Source organism: Moschus berezovskii, chromosome 2, assembly GCF_049115385.1.
Source record: "Moschus berezovskii isolate FMDL1 chromosome 2, NW_MosBer_1.0, whole genome shotgun sequence".
Lineage (NCBI taxonomy): Eukaryota > Metazoa > Chordata > Mammalia > Artiodactyla > Moschidae > Moschus > Moschus berezovskii.
The window spans coordinates 101,543,651-101,560,164 of NC_142461.1; the positions used below are offsets into that span (position 1 = coordinate 101,543,651).

General features: G+C 35.7%; 1 protein-coding gene across 19 annotated transcripts in view; it reads right to left on the reverse strand.

The window, feature by feature from the left end:
- Positions 1–16,514, reverse strand: part of BAZ2B (bromodomain adjacent to zinc finger domain 2B) — a 418,491-nt gene that overhangs the window by 8,963 nt on the left and 393,014 nt on the right. For 14 of the 19 annotated variants that reach the window (XM_055397431.2, XM_055397444.2, XM_055397442.2 and 11 more), the window contains 3 exons: positions 11,130–11,440; positions 10,607–10,742; positions 7,293–7,439 (listed from right to left, as the gene is read on the reverse strand). In XM_055397431.2, the coding sequence (XP_055253406.1) occupies positions 7,293–7,439; positions 10,607–10,742; positions 11,130–11,440 (594 nt within the window). The remainder of the gene's footprint in view (positions 1–7,292; positions 7,440–10,606; positions 10,743–11,129; positions 11,441–16,514) is intronic. The other 5 variants (XM_055397446.2, XM_055397445.2, XM_055397441.2 and 2 more) reach the window with 2 other exon arrangements.

Consider the following 16,514-nt stretch of genomic DNA (forward strand, 5'->3'; position numbering starts at 1 on the left):
GGTAAAGAATCTTTCTGGAATGCAGGAGACCTGGGTTCAATTCCTAGGTCAGGAAGATCCCATGGAGAAGGGAATGGCTACTTACTCCAGTACTCTTGCCTGGAGAGTTCCATGCACAGAGGAGCCTGGTGGGGTTGCAAGGAGTTGGACTGGGCGACTAACATCTAATACATCACTTTTAAAAAACAATAGAAAGGGAATTCCCTGGTGGTCCAATGGTTAAGACTCTATGCTTTCTCTGCTGTGGGCCTGGGTGGAATCCTTGGCTGGGGAACTAAGATTCCACAAGCCTCACAGCATGGCCAAGAAGCAAACAAAAACCCCAAAACAAAACAGGGTAGAGACTTAGAAAGCTGCATTTACATAGAAGTGCTTGGATAGGATTACAGACCTCTAGTCTGGTACTGAAATGACAGACAACAGAGCTAATTTAAGCAAACTGACAGAAAACAAAACATCCTATAGCCTACCAGATGGTACCCCCAGGCCTGAAAACACTGATTTGTTAGTAATTCACAAAGTAGTAGAGAAACTTTAACTTGACAGTTTGAAACTAAAAGATAATTTATGTACAACCAGTGAAGATTATTATTAAACTACATTTAACTCTATATGACAAAAATGATCAAGCAGTGAGAAATAAAAAAGCAATTATCAGTGAATACCATGCCATGTGAGACTTCTGCTGTTTTGTAAATATAAAATATAATAAAGTATGAATATAAGTATATCACAGAGTTTTTGAAGTTATAAAAACCTTCAAATACACAAGCATTTCTGATCCTCACGAATCCCCACAAACCAGATATTATTCCATTTTATAGACATAACTTTGAAGTTAAGAAAAGTAGTCCAATATTTATAGATCTGGGAGGTGAGAAAAACCAGCAAAGGAGACTGTAAAGGAGCAAAGTCGGGAAGAACACCAGATGAGGATGGTATCCTAGAAGACAAGTGAAGACAGGATATCAAGGAGGAGGGAAAGTTCCACTTTATCAAATGTAAATATTAAGTTAGATGATCTGAGCAGTAGTCACTGGACTGAGCAACGTGGCAATCATTTGTGGGCACTGTAAGAGCAATTTTGGAGAAGTCGTGGAGGTAAAAATATGACTGGAATGAGTTTAAGAGTAAACTGGAGGAGAGAAATTGGAGAGAATCATAACAAAACTTTTCAGCAAAGGGAAGGGGAGTAATTGGGGAAGTGGATCAAAGGAGAAGTGAGGCTAAAAGAGAGTTTTTGTTTAGCTTTTGTAAGATGGGAGAAATCGTATCATGTTAGTAGTCTGATGAGAAAGAACCCAGTGCAGAAGTAGAAACTGATGAAGCAGAAGACAGAACTGCTGGAGGTGTTCCTCATTCTCCTAAGGAGGTGAGATGGGGGTGGAATCTGAAGCACAAGCTGGGTAATTGGCTTAGTTAGGGGCACGAGCAGTTCATGGCAACAGGACAGAAGGTAGAGGATGCTAGCCCAGATACAGAAAGCGTGGTAGGTGTGATGGATTCTTGTGATACTTTCTTCTGATGGCTTCCATTTTCATAGTGAAATGAGAGTAACATCATCAGCTGAGACAGAATAGAACAGACAGGAAATTATCAGACACCATTAAAGGCCCTCTTAGCCTTAAATTTAAAAGGCTGGGTGTTTTCTCCAGTAACATTCAAGACACCTTTGTATCTGAATATTAAGTTACTAGAGAAGTCAGAGAATTGGATTAACCAGAATGATGGTTTTACCAAGTGAGAGAGAGGAACAGAAGCTAAGGGTAGATGCTGTGATTACAGGGGCAAAAAGAAGACATGAAGGTGGAGAGGGACAGTGAGAAGGTCTTAAGATAAATGAACTGAAGGTCCTGATGAGATCAAAGAATTATTGGAGTAGGAGTGCCAAGAGAGAGTGAATGGGAAGGAAAGGAGGCAGGGGATAGACGGACATCTGAAACTGAGTTTATGAAGAGGTGGCAGTTACTGGTAATGATTAAGTCAAGAGACTAAACGTGGAAGAGAGTGAGACAAAGAAAACTTAACAGTGAGTCTGGGCCTCAATGCATTCTAACCCTTTCACACTTACATTGTAACTCTAAAACTCATCTCTTTCTCCTTAATCATATTGCTTCTCCTAATCAATTAGTATGAGAGTTCACAGGTTTCCAATTTATATGTGACTGGAAAGTGACTTCCCAGGTGGTGCTAGTGGTAAAGAATGCCTGCCAATGCAGGAGACAGAAGAGACATGGGTTCAATTCCTGGGTCGGAAAGATCCCCTGGAGGAGGGCATGGCAACCCACTCTGGTATTCTTGCCTAAAGAATCCCACGGACAGAGGAGATTGGTGGACTACTGTCCACAGGGTCACACAGAGTCAGACATGATTGAAGCAACTTAGCACACACAGAAAGTGACTTAAAATACATAGGCTTAATACCATATGACCAAGCAATTCTACTCTTAGTTATATAACCAAAAAAAGTGGAAACATATTCATACAAAAACTTGTATATGGCTATTTCTAGCAGCATTACTGATAAAAGTCAAAACGTAGAAACAACGCAAAAGTCTATCAACTGAACAGATAAACAAAATTTAGTCTATCCGTATAATGAAATATCATCTGACTTTAAAATGAAGTGCTGAAACATAGATGAACCTTGAAGATATTATGCTAAGTGAAAGAAAAAGGCTACATATTATATGATTTAATATATCTGTAATGACCAGAATTGGCAAATTCATAGAGATAGGAAGTAGATTGGTTGCCAAAGGCTGAGAAGAGAAGGGAAATTGGAAGTGAATGCTAATGGGTATTAGGATTCTTTAAGCGGGTCATGAAGATGTTCTGGAATTTGATAGTGGTGATGATTGTACAACATTGTGAATATATTATACATCACTGAATTGCACACTTTCAAAGTGAATTTTATCGTATATGAATTGTATCTCAAAAATCCATATAAAATGCTTCATTTTGACTGGCAGTTTAAAACTTATTAATACTAAAAAATACTAAAATGTATATGGAATCACAAAAGACCCAGAATTACCGAAGCAATCCTGAGGAAAAAAGAAGAAAGCTGGAGGTATAACCTTTCCAGTCTTTAGAAAACACTATTACGTTGGTACAAAGGTAATTGTGGTTTTGACATTGTTGAAATTTGCTGTTTGATATTGGGGTACATTCTTAATTAATATGGTTATGTTATATATCATTTTAATGTGCATTTCTTGCTTTTTTTTAGCTAATGACTTATTACTTACTGTTTATTTTATATTTATTTTGGACTATGGAAATGATGCTAGACAAAAAGCAAATTTTAGCTATTTTCTTATTTGAGTTCAAAATGGGTTATAAAGTCGTGGAGACAACTTGCAACATCAGCAACACATTCAGCCCAGGAATTGTTAATGAACATACAGTGCATTGGCAGTACAGGAAGTTTTGCAAAAAGACAAAAGCCTTGAAGATGAGGGGTGTAATGGCCAGCGACTGGCCATTGACAATGACCAATTGAGAGCAAACATCAAAGCTGATCTGCTTACAACTACACAAGAAGTTTGCTGAAGAACTAAACATTTACCATTCTATGGTCATTCTGCATTTGAAGCAAATTGGAAAGGTGAAAAAAGCTCGATAAGTGGGTGCCTCATGAGCTGACTGAAAAATCAAAAAAATTTAAAGTGTCGTCTTCTCTTATTCTACACAACAACAGCAAACCATTTCTCAATCAGATTGTGACATGTGACAGAAAGTGGATTTTACAGGACAACCAGTGACAACCAGTTCACCAAAGAAGCTCTGAAATAAGTCCCAAAGCCAAACTTGCAACAAGAAAACGTCGTGGTCACTGTTTGGTGGTATGTGATTCACTACAGCTTTCTGAATCCCGGCTAAACCACTACATCTGAGAAGTATGCTCAGCAAAATCAATGAGATGCATCAAAACTGTAACACTTGCAGCTGGCATCAGTCAACAGAAAGGGTTCATTGGTCTCCACGACAACGCCCAACCACACGTCACACAACCAACACTTCAAAAGTTGAATGAATTGGGCTACAAAGTTTTGCCTCATCTTCCATTTTCACCTGATCTCTTACCAACCGACTATTACTTCTTCAAGCATCTCCTGACAACTTTTTGCAGGAAAAACGCTTCCACAACCAGCAGGAGGTAGAAAATGCTTTCTAAGAGTTTGTCGAATACAGAAGCACAGATTTCTACACTACAGGAATAAACGAACTTATTTCTTGCTGGCAAAATGTGTTGACTGTAATGATTCCTATTTTGATGAATAAAGATGTGTTTGAACCTAGTTATAATGATTTAAAATTCAGTCAAAATGGTAATTACTTTTGCACCAATGCACTCATCTCACATGCTAGTAAAGTAATGCTCAAAATTCTCCAAGCCAGGCTTCAGCAATACGTGAACCGTGAACTTCCAGATGTTCTGCTTTAGAAAAGGCAGAGGAACCAGAGATCAAATTGCCAAATTGCTCTGGATCATGGAAAAAGCAAGAGAGTTCCAGAAAAACATCTATTTCTGCTTCACTGACTATACCAAAGCCTTTGACTGTGTGGATCACAATAAACTGTGGAAAATTCTGAAAGAGATGGGGATACCAGATCACCTGACCTGCCTCTTGAGAAACCTGTATGCAGGTCAGGAAGCAACAGTTAGAACTGGACATGGGACAACAGACTGGTTCCAAATAGGAAAAGGAGTACGTCAAGGTTGTATATTGTCACCCTGCTTATTTAACTTATATGCAGAGTACATCATGAGGAACGCTGGGCTGGAAGAAGCACAAGCTGGAATCAAGATTGCTGGGAGAAATATCAATAACCTCTGATATGCAGATGACACCACCCTTATGGCAGAAAGTGAAGATGAACTAAAAAGCCTCTTGTCGAAAGTGAAAGAGGAGAGTGAAAAAGTTGGCTTGAAGCTCAACATTCAGAAAACTAAGATCATGGCATCCGGTCCCATCACTTCATGGCAAATAGATGGGAAAACAGTGGCTGACTTTATTTTTGTGGGCTCCAAAATCACTGCAGATGCTGACTGCAGCCATGAAATTAAAAGACGCTTACTCCTTGGAAGGAAAGTTATGACCAACCTAGACAGCATATTAAAAAGCAGAGACATTACTTTGCAAACCAAGGTCCGTCTAGTCAAGGCTACAGTTTTTCCAATGGTCAGGTATGGATGTGAGAGTTGGATTGTGAAGAAAGCTGATCGCCGAAGAATTGATGCTTTTGAACTGTGGTGTTGGAGAAGACTCTTGAGAGTCCCATGGACTGCAAGGAGATCCAACCAGTCCATTCTAAAGGAGATCAGTCCTGGGTGTTCACTGGAAAGACTGATGCTAAAGCTGAAACTCCAATACTTTGGGTACCTGATGCGAAGAGTTGACTCATTGGAAAAGAGTGGGACGGACTGGGGTCAGGAGGAGAAGAGGACGACAGAGAATGAGATGTCTGGATGGCATCACCGACTCTGTGGACATGAGTTTGAGTGAACTCCGGGAGTTGGTGATGGACAGGGAGGCCTGGTGTGCTGTGATTCATGGGGTTGCAAAGAGCCAGACATAAGTGAGAGACTGAACTGAACTAAATACAAAGCTACAATAATCAAAACTGTGGTATTAGAACAAAGACATATAGATCAATGGAACAGCACAGAGAGCCTAGAAATAAACCCATACACCTACAGTCAATTAATCTACAACAAAGGAGGCAAGAATATACAATGGAGAAATAACAGTTTCTTCAGTAATTGGTGTTGGAAAAGCTGGACAGCTACAAGTAATCAATGCAATCAGAACACTCCCTCACACCATATATAAAAATAAACTCATAATAGTTTCAGATATTAGACACGACACATAAAACTAGAAGAGAACATTCACAAAACATTCTTGGACATAAGTCATAGCAATATTTTCTTAGTCCAGTTTTCCAAGGCAAAAGAAATAAAAGCAAAAATCAGTCAGTGTCACTGTTAGTCGCTCAGTCGTGTCTGACTCTTTGTGACCCCATGGACTTCAGCTTGCCAGGCTCCTCTGTCCATGGAATTCTCCAAATAAGAACACTGGAGTGGGTTGCCATTTCCTTCTCTGGGGGATCTTACTAACCCAAGGATCAAACCCCACTCTTCCTCATTGCTGGCAGACTTTTTACCATCTGAGCCACCAGGGAAGCCTTAAAAGGCAAAAATAAATGTGACTTAATCAAACTTAAAAGCTCTTCCACAGTAAAGGAAAACAAAACCAAAAGACCTACCAGACTGGGAGAAAATATTTGCAAACAATAATAACTGACAAGGGGTTAATAACCAAAGTACACAAACAGCTCATACAACTCAATATCAAAAACACAAACAGCCCAGTGAAAAAATGGGCAGAAGACCTAAATAGATATTTTCCAAATAAGACATACATAGATGGCTAATAGGCATGTGAAAAGATGGTCAGTTTAACTAATTATTAGAAAAACGTACATCAAAACCACAATGAGCTATTACCTCATACCAGTTAGAATGGCTATCATCAAAAAGTCTACACATAATAAGTGCTGGAGAGGGTGTGAAGAAAAGGGAACCCTCTTACTCTGTTGATGAGAATGTAAATTGGTATAGCTACTATGGAAAAGAGTATGAAAGTTCCTTAAAAAAAAAATAAAAATAGAGCTGCCATATGATCCAGCTATCCCACTACTGGGCATAAACCTGGAAAAGATGAAAACTCTTAGTTCAAAAAGATACATGTACCCTAATGTTCATAGTAGCACTATTTACAATAGCCAAGACATAGAAACAATTCAAGCGCACATCAAACAGACAACTGATTTGAGAAGATGTGGTATACATACATATCAGACTGTTACTCGGCCATAAAAGGGAATGGGATATTGCCATTTTCAGCAACATGGATGAACCTAGAAATTATTATACTAAATGAAGTCAAACAAATATTTTATCACTTATATGTGGAATCTAAAAAATAATACAAATGAATCTTTATATAAACAAGAAACAGACTTACAGGCATAGAAAACAAACTTATGGTTACCAAAGAGGAAAGATAGAAGGGGAAGGATAAATTAGGGGTACAGGAATAACAGATATAAACTACTATACATAAAATAGATAAGCAACAAGGATTTACTGTTTAGCAAAGGAAGTATATTCAAAATTTCCTAATAACCTATAATGGAAAGTAACTTGAAAAAATATATATATGTAACTGAATCACTTTGCTGTATAATAAAAAAAATAAGTTTGAGATCAGTCTTACCTTAGCAATGCAAGCTGGACAAAACCAATCCCCATCTGGTATAGTTGTAATCTTGGGTCTATGGCAGTATGTATGACAGCCTTTGTCACAGCCATCGCAAAGGAGGAGCAGTTCTTCATTATCTCCCTTTCGACAGATCTGGCAGTACTATAATACATGAAAAATCATTTAAAATTAAGACTCTGCTATGAATGATAGTTATTGGGATATTAAACACACCATAATTCCTAATTCATATTAGTAATGAACATTCCGCTTGCTAACAAATAAACAGTAGCCATACACATCTATGTATCTCTCGTTACACAGATATGGACCACATGACGGGGTGAGCAGTTCAATTGGGGTAAATGCACATTTCAAGTACACTGCAAAGAACAAAGCTAGAGGTTGAATGCCTGCACACACTTCAGAAGCATGTACACATTAACATATGATAATTAACATGACATTAGAGCACATAAAGCAATGAATAGCTTTAATACATGGCACTTTAATTTTTTAATATATTTCATTGTTTGCTTATCTTAGCATCCTCATGATATCCTGAGAAAGAAATAAGTAAGAGTTAGAGTAATTTTTAAGATCAAAATTAGGAAACTTGTATTAGTATCAGAATCATAAATAATAATAATATGTCCCTATATTTTGACTATGTCTAAACCAGGAAACTTCAAAAATCAACCCAAATCAAATATTTGTCACAAATGTAGAAAATGGATCCTACAAAATGATTTCTAAGGAAAAAAAACTGTTACAATAAATTAAAGAATTTGGAGGTCATTATTTACTTTCTAGGAGTAAAAATAATTTCTTCTCTGTGGAAAAAGTTCCAATACCATTAAGAATTTTAAAATCTATAGAGAGATTTTTTTCTCATGCACACATATCCTGTATAACAAGTTTCACAAAGGAAAGAAGGATGATTAGACAAGTAAAAATTTCAAAGATGGCTTTAAAAAACAGTAAGTGCTAACATTACATTTTGACATTTAATGTTTATTTCCAGTAGCAATAGAAAATGTCCTGTAATCAATATTCCAAATCTGAAAACATTACTATTTTTCAATTTAATATAATTAAAACATTTAAATTATAAATCATTTATACTAATTTTAAGTTATGTATTTAAACACTCTTAAAACCAAAAATGCTTAATTGTTCAAATTTAATTCATTTAATTTCAAGAAAACATTAAATCTTAATCAGGGAAGATCTCAAATAGTCTTTCATAACTCAACATGTACACCAATGATAGCTTAAGAATCTTACCAAAACAGCAGATACATGCTATTCACCTTAATAAATAGTTATCAAATATAGGTAATATACACATAATACTAAAATTGGCACGGGTACTAGAAGAGAAAGCAGCAGAGTTTAATATTCTGACAGTAAGTATTTATTTTATGACCCTTCCTAATAACCACATCACTAAATACTGTAATATGGTGCTATTTCTCCATATCTGAGTTACTTCTTTAAAACTTCTATTATAAGAATATTCATAGAGAAATAACATTTTGAAGGTTATATTTAATTCCCTATAATGACAAAATTGAAAAATCAGGTTCATAAACATTAACTAAATTCTCACGATCTTCTATGATAGGTAAAAATATTAAAAAATTCATCTTACATCTCACATTTATGATTTTAAAATTATTTTCTGACACTTATTAAGAAAGGGTAACATATATTGAACTTATAACATTTTTGGAAAGTCACAGTAATAGCTCACAATGTTAGAGCATTTTGGTTTTAACTACTTTGCTACCACAATAAAAACAAAACAGTGAATGCCACTGCTGACTGCATCAGTGGATGTTGCTGACTGCTTAACGTTAATAACAACAGAAAGTAGATAGTGGGCTGAGAAGTACCTAAAGGCAAATTATGGCAGCTCCTTCTTTCTTAGTAAGCTTGGTTTCGGGCAAAGAAGATATTTCTAAAGATATTGAGCACTTTAACTTCTGATACAGCTTATTATGAGGATTCTTATAGGTCCTGTTATATTTCTAATTAAAGGTTACAAAGAGGTCATTAATCTTGAATAAAAAACTCTGCCTTCTTTATAAAGAAGTTCTTTTTTAAGCAAAAATAGCATTATTAAACATTAAAAAAGAAATGAAAATTATGAGAGATGGAGTTAAATAATGATGGATGCATATTAATTTATTAATAACAATGGAAAAGGAATTTGCAAAAATCTGAAATAAAACTTAAGATGGCAGAAAGTAACTATACTAATATAAAGGCAGATTTTGGTACAAGTTTTGGGTTTCTTTGCATTGGTTATATATAAATTGTAGATTTATTATTCTATGGACATTTCAGAAAGAAGTGAAAAACCATAGAAGAAATCAAATTTATTTGTATACAATGAATAAAGTCTTGAGTAGTCTAGGCAAAGAGGTAAAAAGGAAGGAAAAAATGCTAATTATTTAAGGATCACTTCTTTTCTTTGGGGAACAACTATTTAAATAAAGGAATTTTACCCTTATTCATGAAAACAAAACTCAAGTGTTTGAATTTTAAAGCTAATCAGCAATTCAAAAGCAACTGTTAAAATAATTCATAAAAGTCAACATATAAAAGATATTTCTATAATAAATAAAAGGAAAAGGGACACATATAGATTTAAAATAAATATATCTCTGGGAAATGTAAGAAATAAAGCTTTTATTTTGAATATACAGCATTTGTTGCCTAGTACAAAGTAGAGGCCACTATGTGATAACTAAGCGGGCTTGAACAAAGAAGGTAAAGAAATAGTTTGAGCTGTTAGAGGAAAGACTAAGGTATCTATCCTTAATGCCAGCAATATCAAACACTTTATCAAAAGTGCATAAAGGAAGAGGTCTCTGCTTATTTCATTTACTGATCTAAGTATTTTTAGCATTAAAAAAAGAAAATTGATACAAATATAAAGACATTTCAGGAATGCAGTGAATGTATATAGCAGGTAATGTTAGCAACTGGAATGTTTACAAGATTGAAAGAGGCTTCAAAACATTTAGCTTAACAACTATTATGTTGACAAAATGCAGAAGACAACTTCAGTTGGAGCCACAAATAATATTCAAAAGAGCGAAAAAGAAGATCTTAAAAAACAAAAGATAACATTTGCTAGATTCCTTCAAAAAGCTCAAGGAGGAAAGTGTCAAATTATACAGTATTTAAAAATTAAGCAAATTCTCAAGTACAGCATACATTATTTTGACAATAAAGTATAACTAAGAAATATCTGAAGATTGGAAAAAAAACAGGACAAAGTTAATTAGTTATAGTATTTCTTAAATAAAAACACTTACAACTTTCATAATTGATTTTTCCCATGCTATTGATTTCTGTAACTGCTGAATGCACAGAGCTACCTGTGCAGCACTGCGAGCTTCTGATAATGCCCTTCTCCATACCCTGAGCCCTGGAGCAATATCCTCTTCAATTCTGCATTGAAATATAGAAAAATTAAGTAGGTCATGTCCACATTTATGGTTACTGAATGTGAAACAATCATCACACTGAAAGCCAAGCAATGACAAAAACATGTAACAGCCAATAAGTATAAGGTTTAAGCAACTAAATTTGATGTAGTGCATAGACTGTGGCTACGTGCCTCAAAGCTTAGTCACAACCAGGTAAATGTAAGATCACTTTGCAGGATTATCAACGCACATAACGAAAAAAAAAATGTTTTTACAAAGCACCATGCAAGTAGCATGATCCATATGGATCACAGACATACAAGAAGATACATAGATAACAGGCAATAGAAAATAGGCTCCAATTAGCAAAGAAGCACAATAATTTTTCAAGTTAATCTCAATAACCTACCCGTCACCATCACCACTAATGGATGGTGCAGGAGCAGGGACAGTAACTGTGCCCACATTATCCAGTTTGATCTGAATGGTGGTACTTAAGGGGCTCTTCAGATACCTTCTTTCAATGTTCCGCTCCAAATCAGCCAGCCTGGTTACAGCTATATCTAGGGGGTTGTCAATCTTCCGTTCCAGTGCATGTGCACTGCTTTCTTCTTCACCAGGAAATTCTCCATCATGCTCCTTGCACAATTTAGAAAATGACTTATGTTCAAAATATACCAAGTCCTCCCTTTCTGATGCAGGTTCTGGACACATCCAACCCTATATATCAAAAGAATAATGTTACTATGGTTTCCTCTTGAAATGCCTGATGGGTGAATTACCTTTACTTAAAATATAGCAGCAGACACCAGCAGATCTCAAGGATCTTTACTAAAAGATTATACCTTGTGTTTCCTAATGCTAGGTAGAAATAAGAACAAAAAAAATTAAAAGAAACAATTGTGAGAGAAGTTGGAAGAAGAAAATTTAAGAACTGTTGATGTTATGAAAGGTAAAATGAAAATCAGAAAAGTATTCTGAGCAACTTTAGACTAAACGCTTATTCATTTCATGGAACCACTTCAATGGAAATCTCTCAGTAGTCTCTGAACTTAGTTCTTCCTTTCCATTTCCTTTCCTTCTACTACTCTTCTGTATAGGTCTTTGTACTCACCATTTTTCTTTTAGCAGCAGGAGCTTACATGAAGTGTTACATTTGTCTGTGTATAGCCTTTATCTATTGTTCTTAACATAGTTAACTCCACTTATCCTGCAGCTCTCATGTTAAACATTCTCAGGGAATCCTTTCCTGACCTACTTTAAAAGGTTAAATCTCCATATTACAAGCTCACAGAGGATCTCTTCAAGAAAATTAGAGATACCAAGGGAACATTTTATGCAAAAATGGGTACAATAAAGGACAGAAATGGTACAGACCTAATAGAAGCAGAAGATTTTAAGAAGAGGTGGCAAGAATACACAGAAGAACTATACAAAAAAGACCTTAATGACTTTGGAAACTATGATGGTATGATCACTCACCTAGAGCCAGACATCCTGGAATGCAAAGTCAAGTGGGCCTTAGGAAGCATCACTAGGAACAAAGCTAGTGGAGGTGTTGGAATTCCAGTTGAGCTATTTCAAATCCTAACAAATGATGCTGTGAAAGTGCTGCCCTCAATATGCCAGCAAATTTGGAAAACTCAGCAGTGGCCACAGGACTGGAAAAGGTCAGTTTTCATTCCAATCCCAAAGAAAGGTAGTGCCAAAAAATGTTCAAACTACTGCACAATTGCACACATTTCACATGCTAGGAAAGTAATGCTCAAAATTCTGAAAGCTAGGCTTCAATAGTACGTCAATTGCACACATTTCACATGCTAGGAAAGTAATGCTCAAAATTCTGAAAGCTAGGCTTCAATAGTACGTGAACCGAGAACTTTCAGATGTTCAAGCTGGATTTAGAAAAAGCAGAGGAAACAAGAGATCAAATTGCCAACATCTGCTGGATCATCGAAAAAGCAAGAGAGTTCCAGAAAAACATCTACTTCTGCTTCATTGACTACACTAAAGTCTTTATGTGGATCACAACAAACTGTGGAAAATTATTCAAGAGATGGGAATACCAGAGCATCTCACTTGCCTCCTGAGAAACCAGTATGCAGGTCAAGAAGCAACAATTAGAACCAGACATGGAACAACAGACTGTTTCCAAATAGGAAAAGGAGTGTGTCAAGGCTGTATATTGTCACCCTGCTTATTTAACTTATATGCAGAGTACGTCATGCGAAATGCCGGGCTGGATGAAGCACAAGCTGTAACCAAGATTTCAGGGAGAAATATCAATAACCTCAGATATGCAGATAATACCACTCTTGTGGAAGAAAGCAAAGAGGAACTAAAGAGCCTCTTGATGAAGGTGAAAGAAGAGAGTGAAAAAGCTGTCTTAAAACTCAACATTCAAAAAACGAAGATCATCGCATCTGGTCTCAATACTTCATGGCAAATAGATGGGAAACAATGGAAACAGTGACAGATTTTATTTTTTGGACTCCAAAATCATGTTGACTGTAGCCACAAAATTAAAAAAATGCTTGCTCCTTGGAAGAAAAGCTATGACAAACCTAGACAGCATATTAAAAAGCAGAGACACTACTTTGCCAACAAAGGTCCTTCTAGTCAAAACTATGATTTTTCCACTAATCATGTATGGATGTGAGAATTGGACCACAAAGAAGGCTGAGTGCTGAAGAATTTATGCTTTTGACCTATGGTGTTTGGAGAAGACTCTTGAGCGTCCCTTGGACTGCAAGAAGATCCAACCAGTTCATTCTAAAGGAAATCAGTCCTGAATATTCACTGAAAGGACTGATGCTGAAGCTGAAACTCCAATACTTTTGGCCACCTGATGCGAAGAGCTGACTCTTCAGAAAAGACCCTGATGCTGGGAGAGATTGAAGGCAGGAGGACAAGGAGATGACAGAGGATGAGAAGGAGATGACAGAAGACGAGATGGTTGGATTACATCACCGACTCAATGGATATTAGTGTGAGCAATCTCTGGGAGATTAAGGACAGGGAAGCTTGGCGTGCTGATGGTGTTGCAAAGAGTTAGACACGACTGAGCGACTGAACAACAGCAAGACTTGTGGTACTTGCAATTTTATACTACTGTGATTATTACATTAATCCTTCTACCTCTAAATTCCATGAGGACAGGGACCATGTCTACTTTCATTTATCTCCAGCACAGCGAAGGTAAATAGTAGGCACTCAATATTTACATGTTGATTGAATAAATGGATGCTCTTTTAACTCAGTTTGCTTATATTGATCTTCTACTTCAAAATCCTTCAGAATTTCCCTACTGTTTAGCAAAGTCCACATTTTCACTATGACATTCACGTACCTCAGTCTACCTCTTCCTCTAGTGTTCTCATCACAAATCCTACACTGTAGTCAAATTCCACAATTTACAACTCCACAAAACATGTCCTAATTTTCTGGATCCTTGTGCTCTGCTCAGGCTGTTTACTCTTTCTAGTATGGCATTCCTTGTCAAAAGCTGACTCACTTTCTCAAGCTCTATCTCAACTTCTACATGAATGTTCCCTCATCTCTTCCATATCTCTACCAAAAGTTGTGTACTTTTTTCCTAAATTTATGCGTGACGCTGTACTTCTCTATGATCAGTTTAACAGATTCTGCAGAGATGTATACATGTCTTATCTCTCTATTAGATGACAAGTTTTCTGAGGGTAGAAACCATATTTTACCCCAAATTGTGGTGCCTATTGTCTGATGTGGACTAGGTACTTAGTAAATGCATATCAAATGAAAAACAGAATAAGCGTTATCCTTTTTATTACACCTTTTCAGAGATAATTATTTTATCTTGTATATTACAATCAAGTCCTCTTCTTTACTCAGTAGAACATTTATATTTGTGAAGTAAGGATAGAATTATGAATAGTCTAAGTGTATTAGGTAGAAGTCGTGTCAAATAAACCTCATTCCCAGATTTTGAAAGGGGTACTAAATTTGCCAAATCAAGGGAACCCTGTAAACATAGTATATCTGGATCTTTGCAAAACAGTTGACAAGACAAAAAATGAAGACCAGAATAAAGAAGTCTAGTGGGGTTGAAAACTGTTTCCAAAGAATGGTGATTGTCAGAACTTGAATCACCTCAGAAAAGGTCCCCAGTGCTAATGGTCAAAGGCTCTGCACTTGGTTTGTCCTGTTAATACACTAGGAGTAACTGTTGATTGCTAGTAAATCTGCAGATGATTTAAAATTAGGAAGAAAGTTTAATATTTCGTATGACAGGACCAAGATAAAAATAGTTTTAAATGCTGAAAAATAATCCAAATGAAATTTATTTTTAAAAAATGATAAATTTTAGATCTGAAGTTTAAGCAACTAATATGATGTAGATGCTAAAAAGTTAGTACAAATTCAAACAGCATTAATGAAGAATAGTGCCAATTTAAGGAAAAGTAACAATCCCATGCACACATTCAGACAGCACTATGTACAGCTATGGATATAACATTTTAAAAAGGATATTGACACTGGTGTTTTTGTACATGGAACCTATTTCCAGTTGAAGGAATTAATTAACTTGTAAAAGAGAAAACTAAGAAAGAGACATAGGAGCTATCTTATGAAGAACTGGAAGAGTAGTTGTTTTATAAACTCTCAACAGAACTAGGACTAAAGGTCTGAAGATTCTTCTGCAAAATAATAATTTCCAAATTATAAGCAATATTAAAAATATATATGACTGCACCTGAGTAGTCCCACAGGCTGCCTGTTTAATGTGTCTTCACAGTGGTGAGCTCCCCACGTTAAACATATAACTCTATTTTCTTTAAAAAAATCATTAAATCTTGCACAAATATTAAAATAATATTTTGTAGTTATTTTCATCATTTGAGTTTTTAGACTCTTCAAGAATATAATTCATTTTATTAGAATAATACAAATATTTCAGCAATACTTATTTTATAACAGAATGTTAAAACACTTCACTTGAAAAAACAAATTCTACTTTTCTTATATATTTAGAACACAGCCAAGAATGTCTAAGCAGCTAGTAATGTGATAAGGTTAATGCACAAAAATATGAGTATGTCTCCAGGAAAATGTTTTGGACCCATACCCTGACTTTAATATTAAAAACCATGAAGATATGCTTTCCCAGCCAACAGTCAATTAGAACTAGCAAATGAGATGAATGAAGTTCGAGGAAATTTGGGCAAGTAGAACCAATCAAATTTAAACCAGCAAATAGTAGCAAGTGACCATGAGAGAGGACAAAAACAGATTATGAAAGCAGTCACGATCGTACAAAAAGCAAAGCACACTAGGATCATTTAACGTAGGGGCCATCTTCACATTTCCTTAGGGAATCATTATCTAATAATTGGTCTTCACACTCATGATCCTGTGTCACCAAGATATTTTAAATCAAATTCATTATTCTCAATATAAGAAGGCAGTATAATGCAAAACATAAGCGATACAACATATATTTAAAAAAAAATTATGGCACTAAATGGAATAATTTTCATTTCCCTAGAAAATTAACTTGGTACAAGAGCTCATTTGTTAAAGATGCCAAGTATGTGAGGCATTTTTATATTATAGTACTAGGAGGAAGATATAGTTTGCTAGCAAAATAGATTCAACAAATGATAAATTTTTGCCTCTCGAAGTTGCTAATTAATTATGTTTGCAGCAAGAAGGATATTAGAACTGTAAAGTGACATTTTTGGAGAGCTTCAAAAATTTCCAAATATCAAAGGATAATGTTATAGCATAAATTTCTCATCTGAATAAAACACAAAAT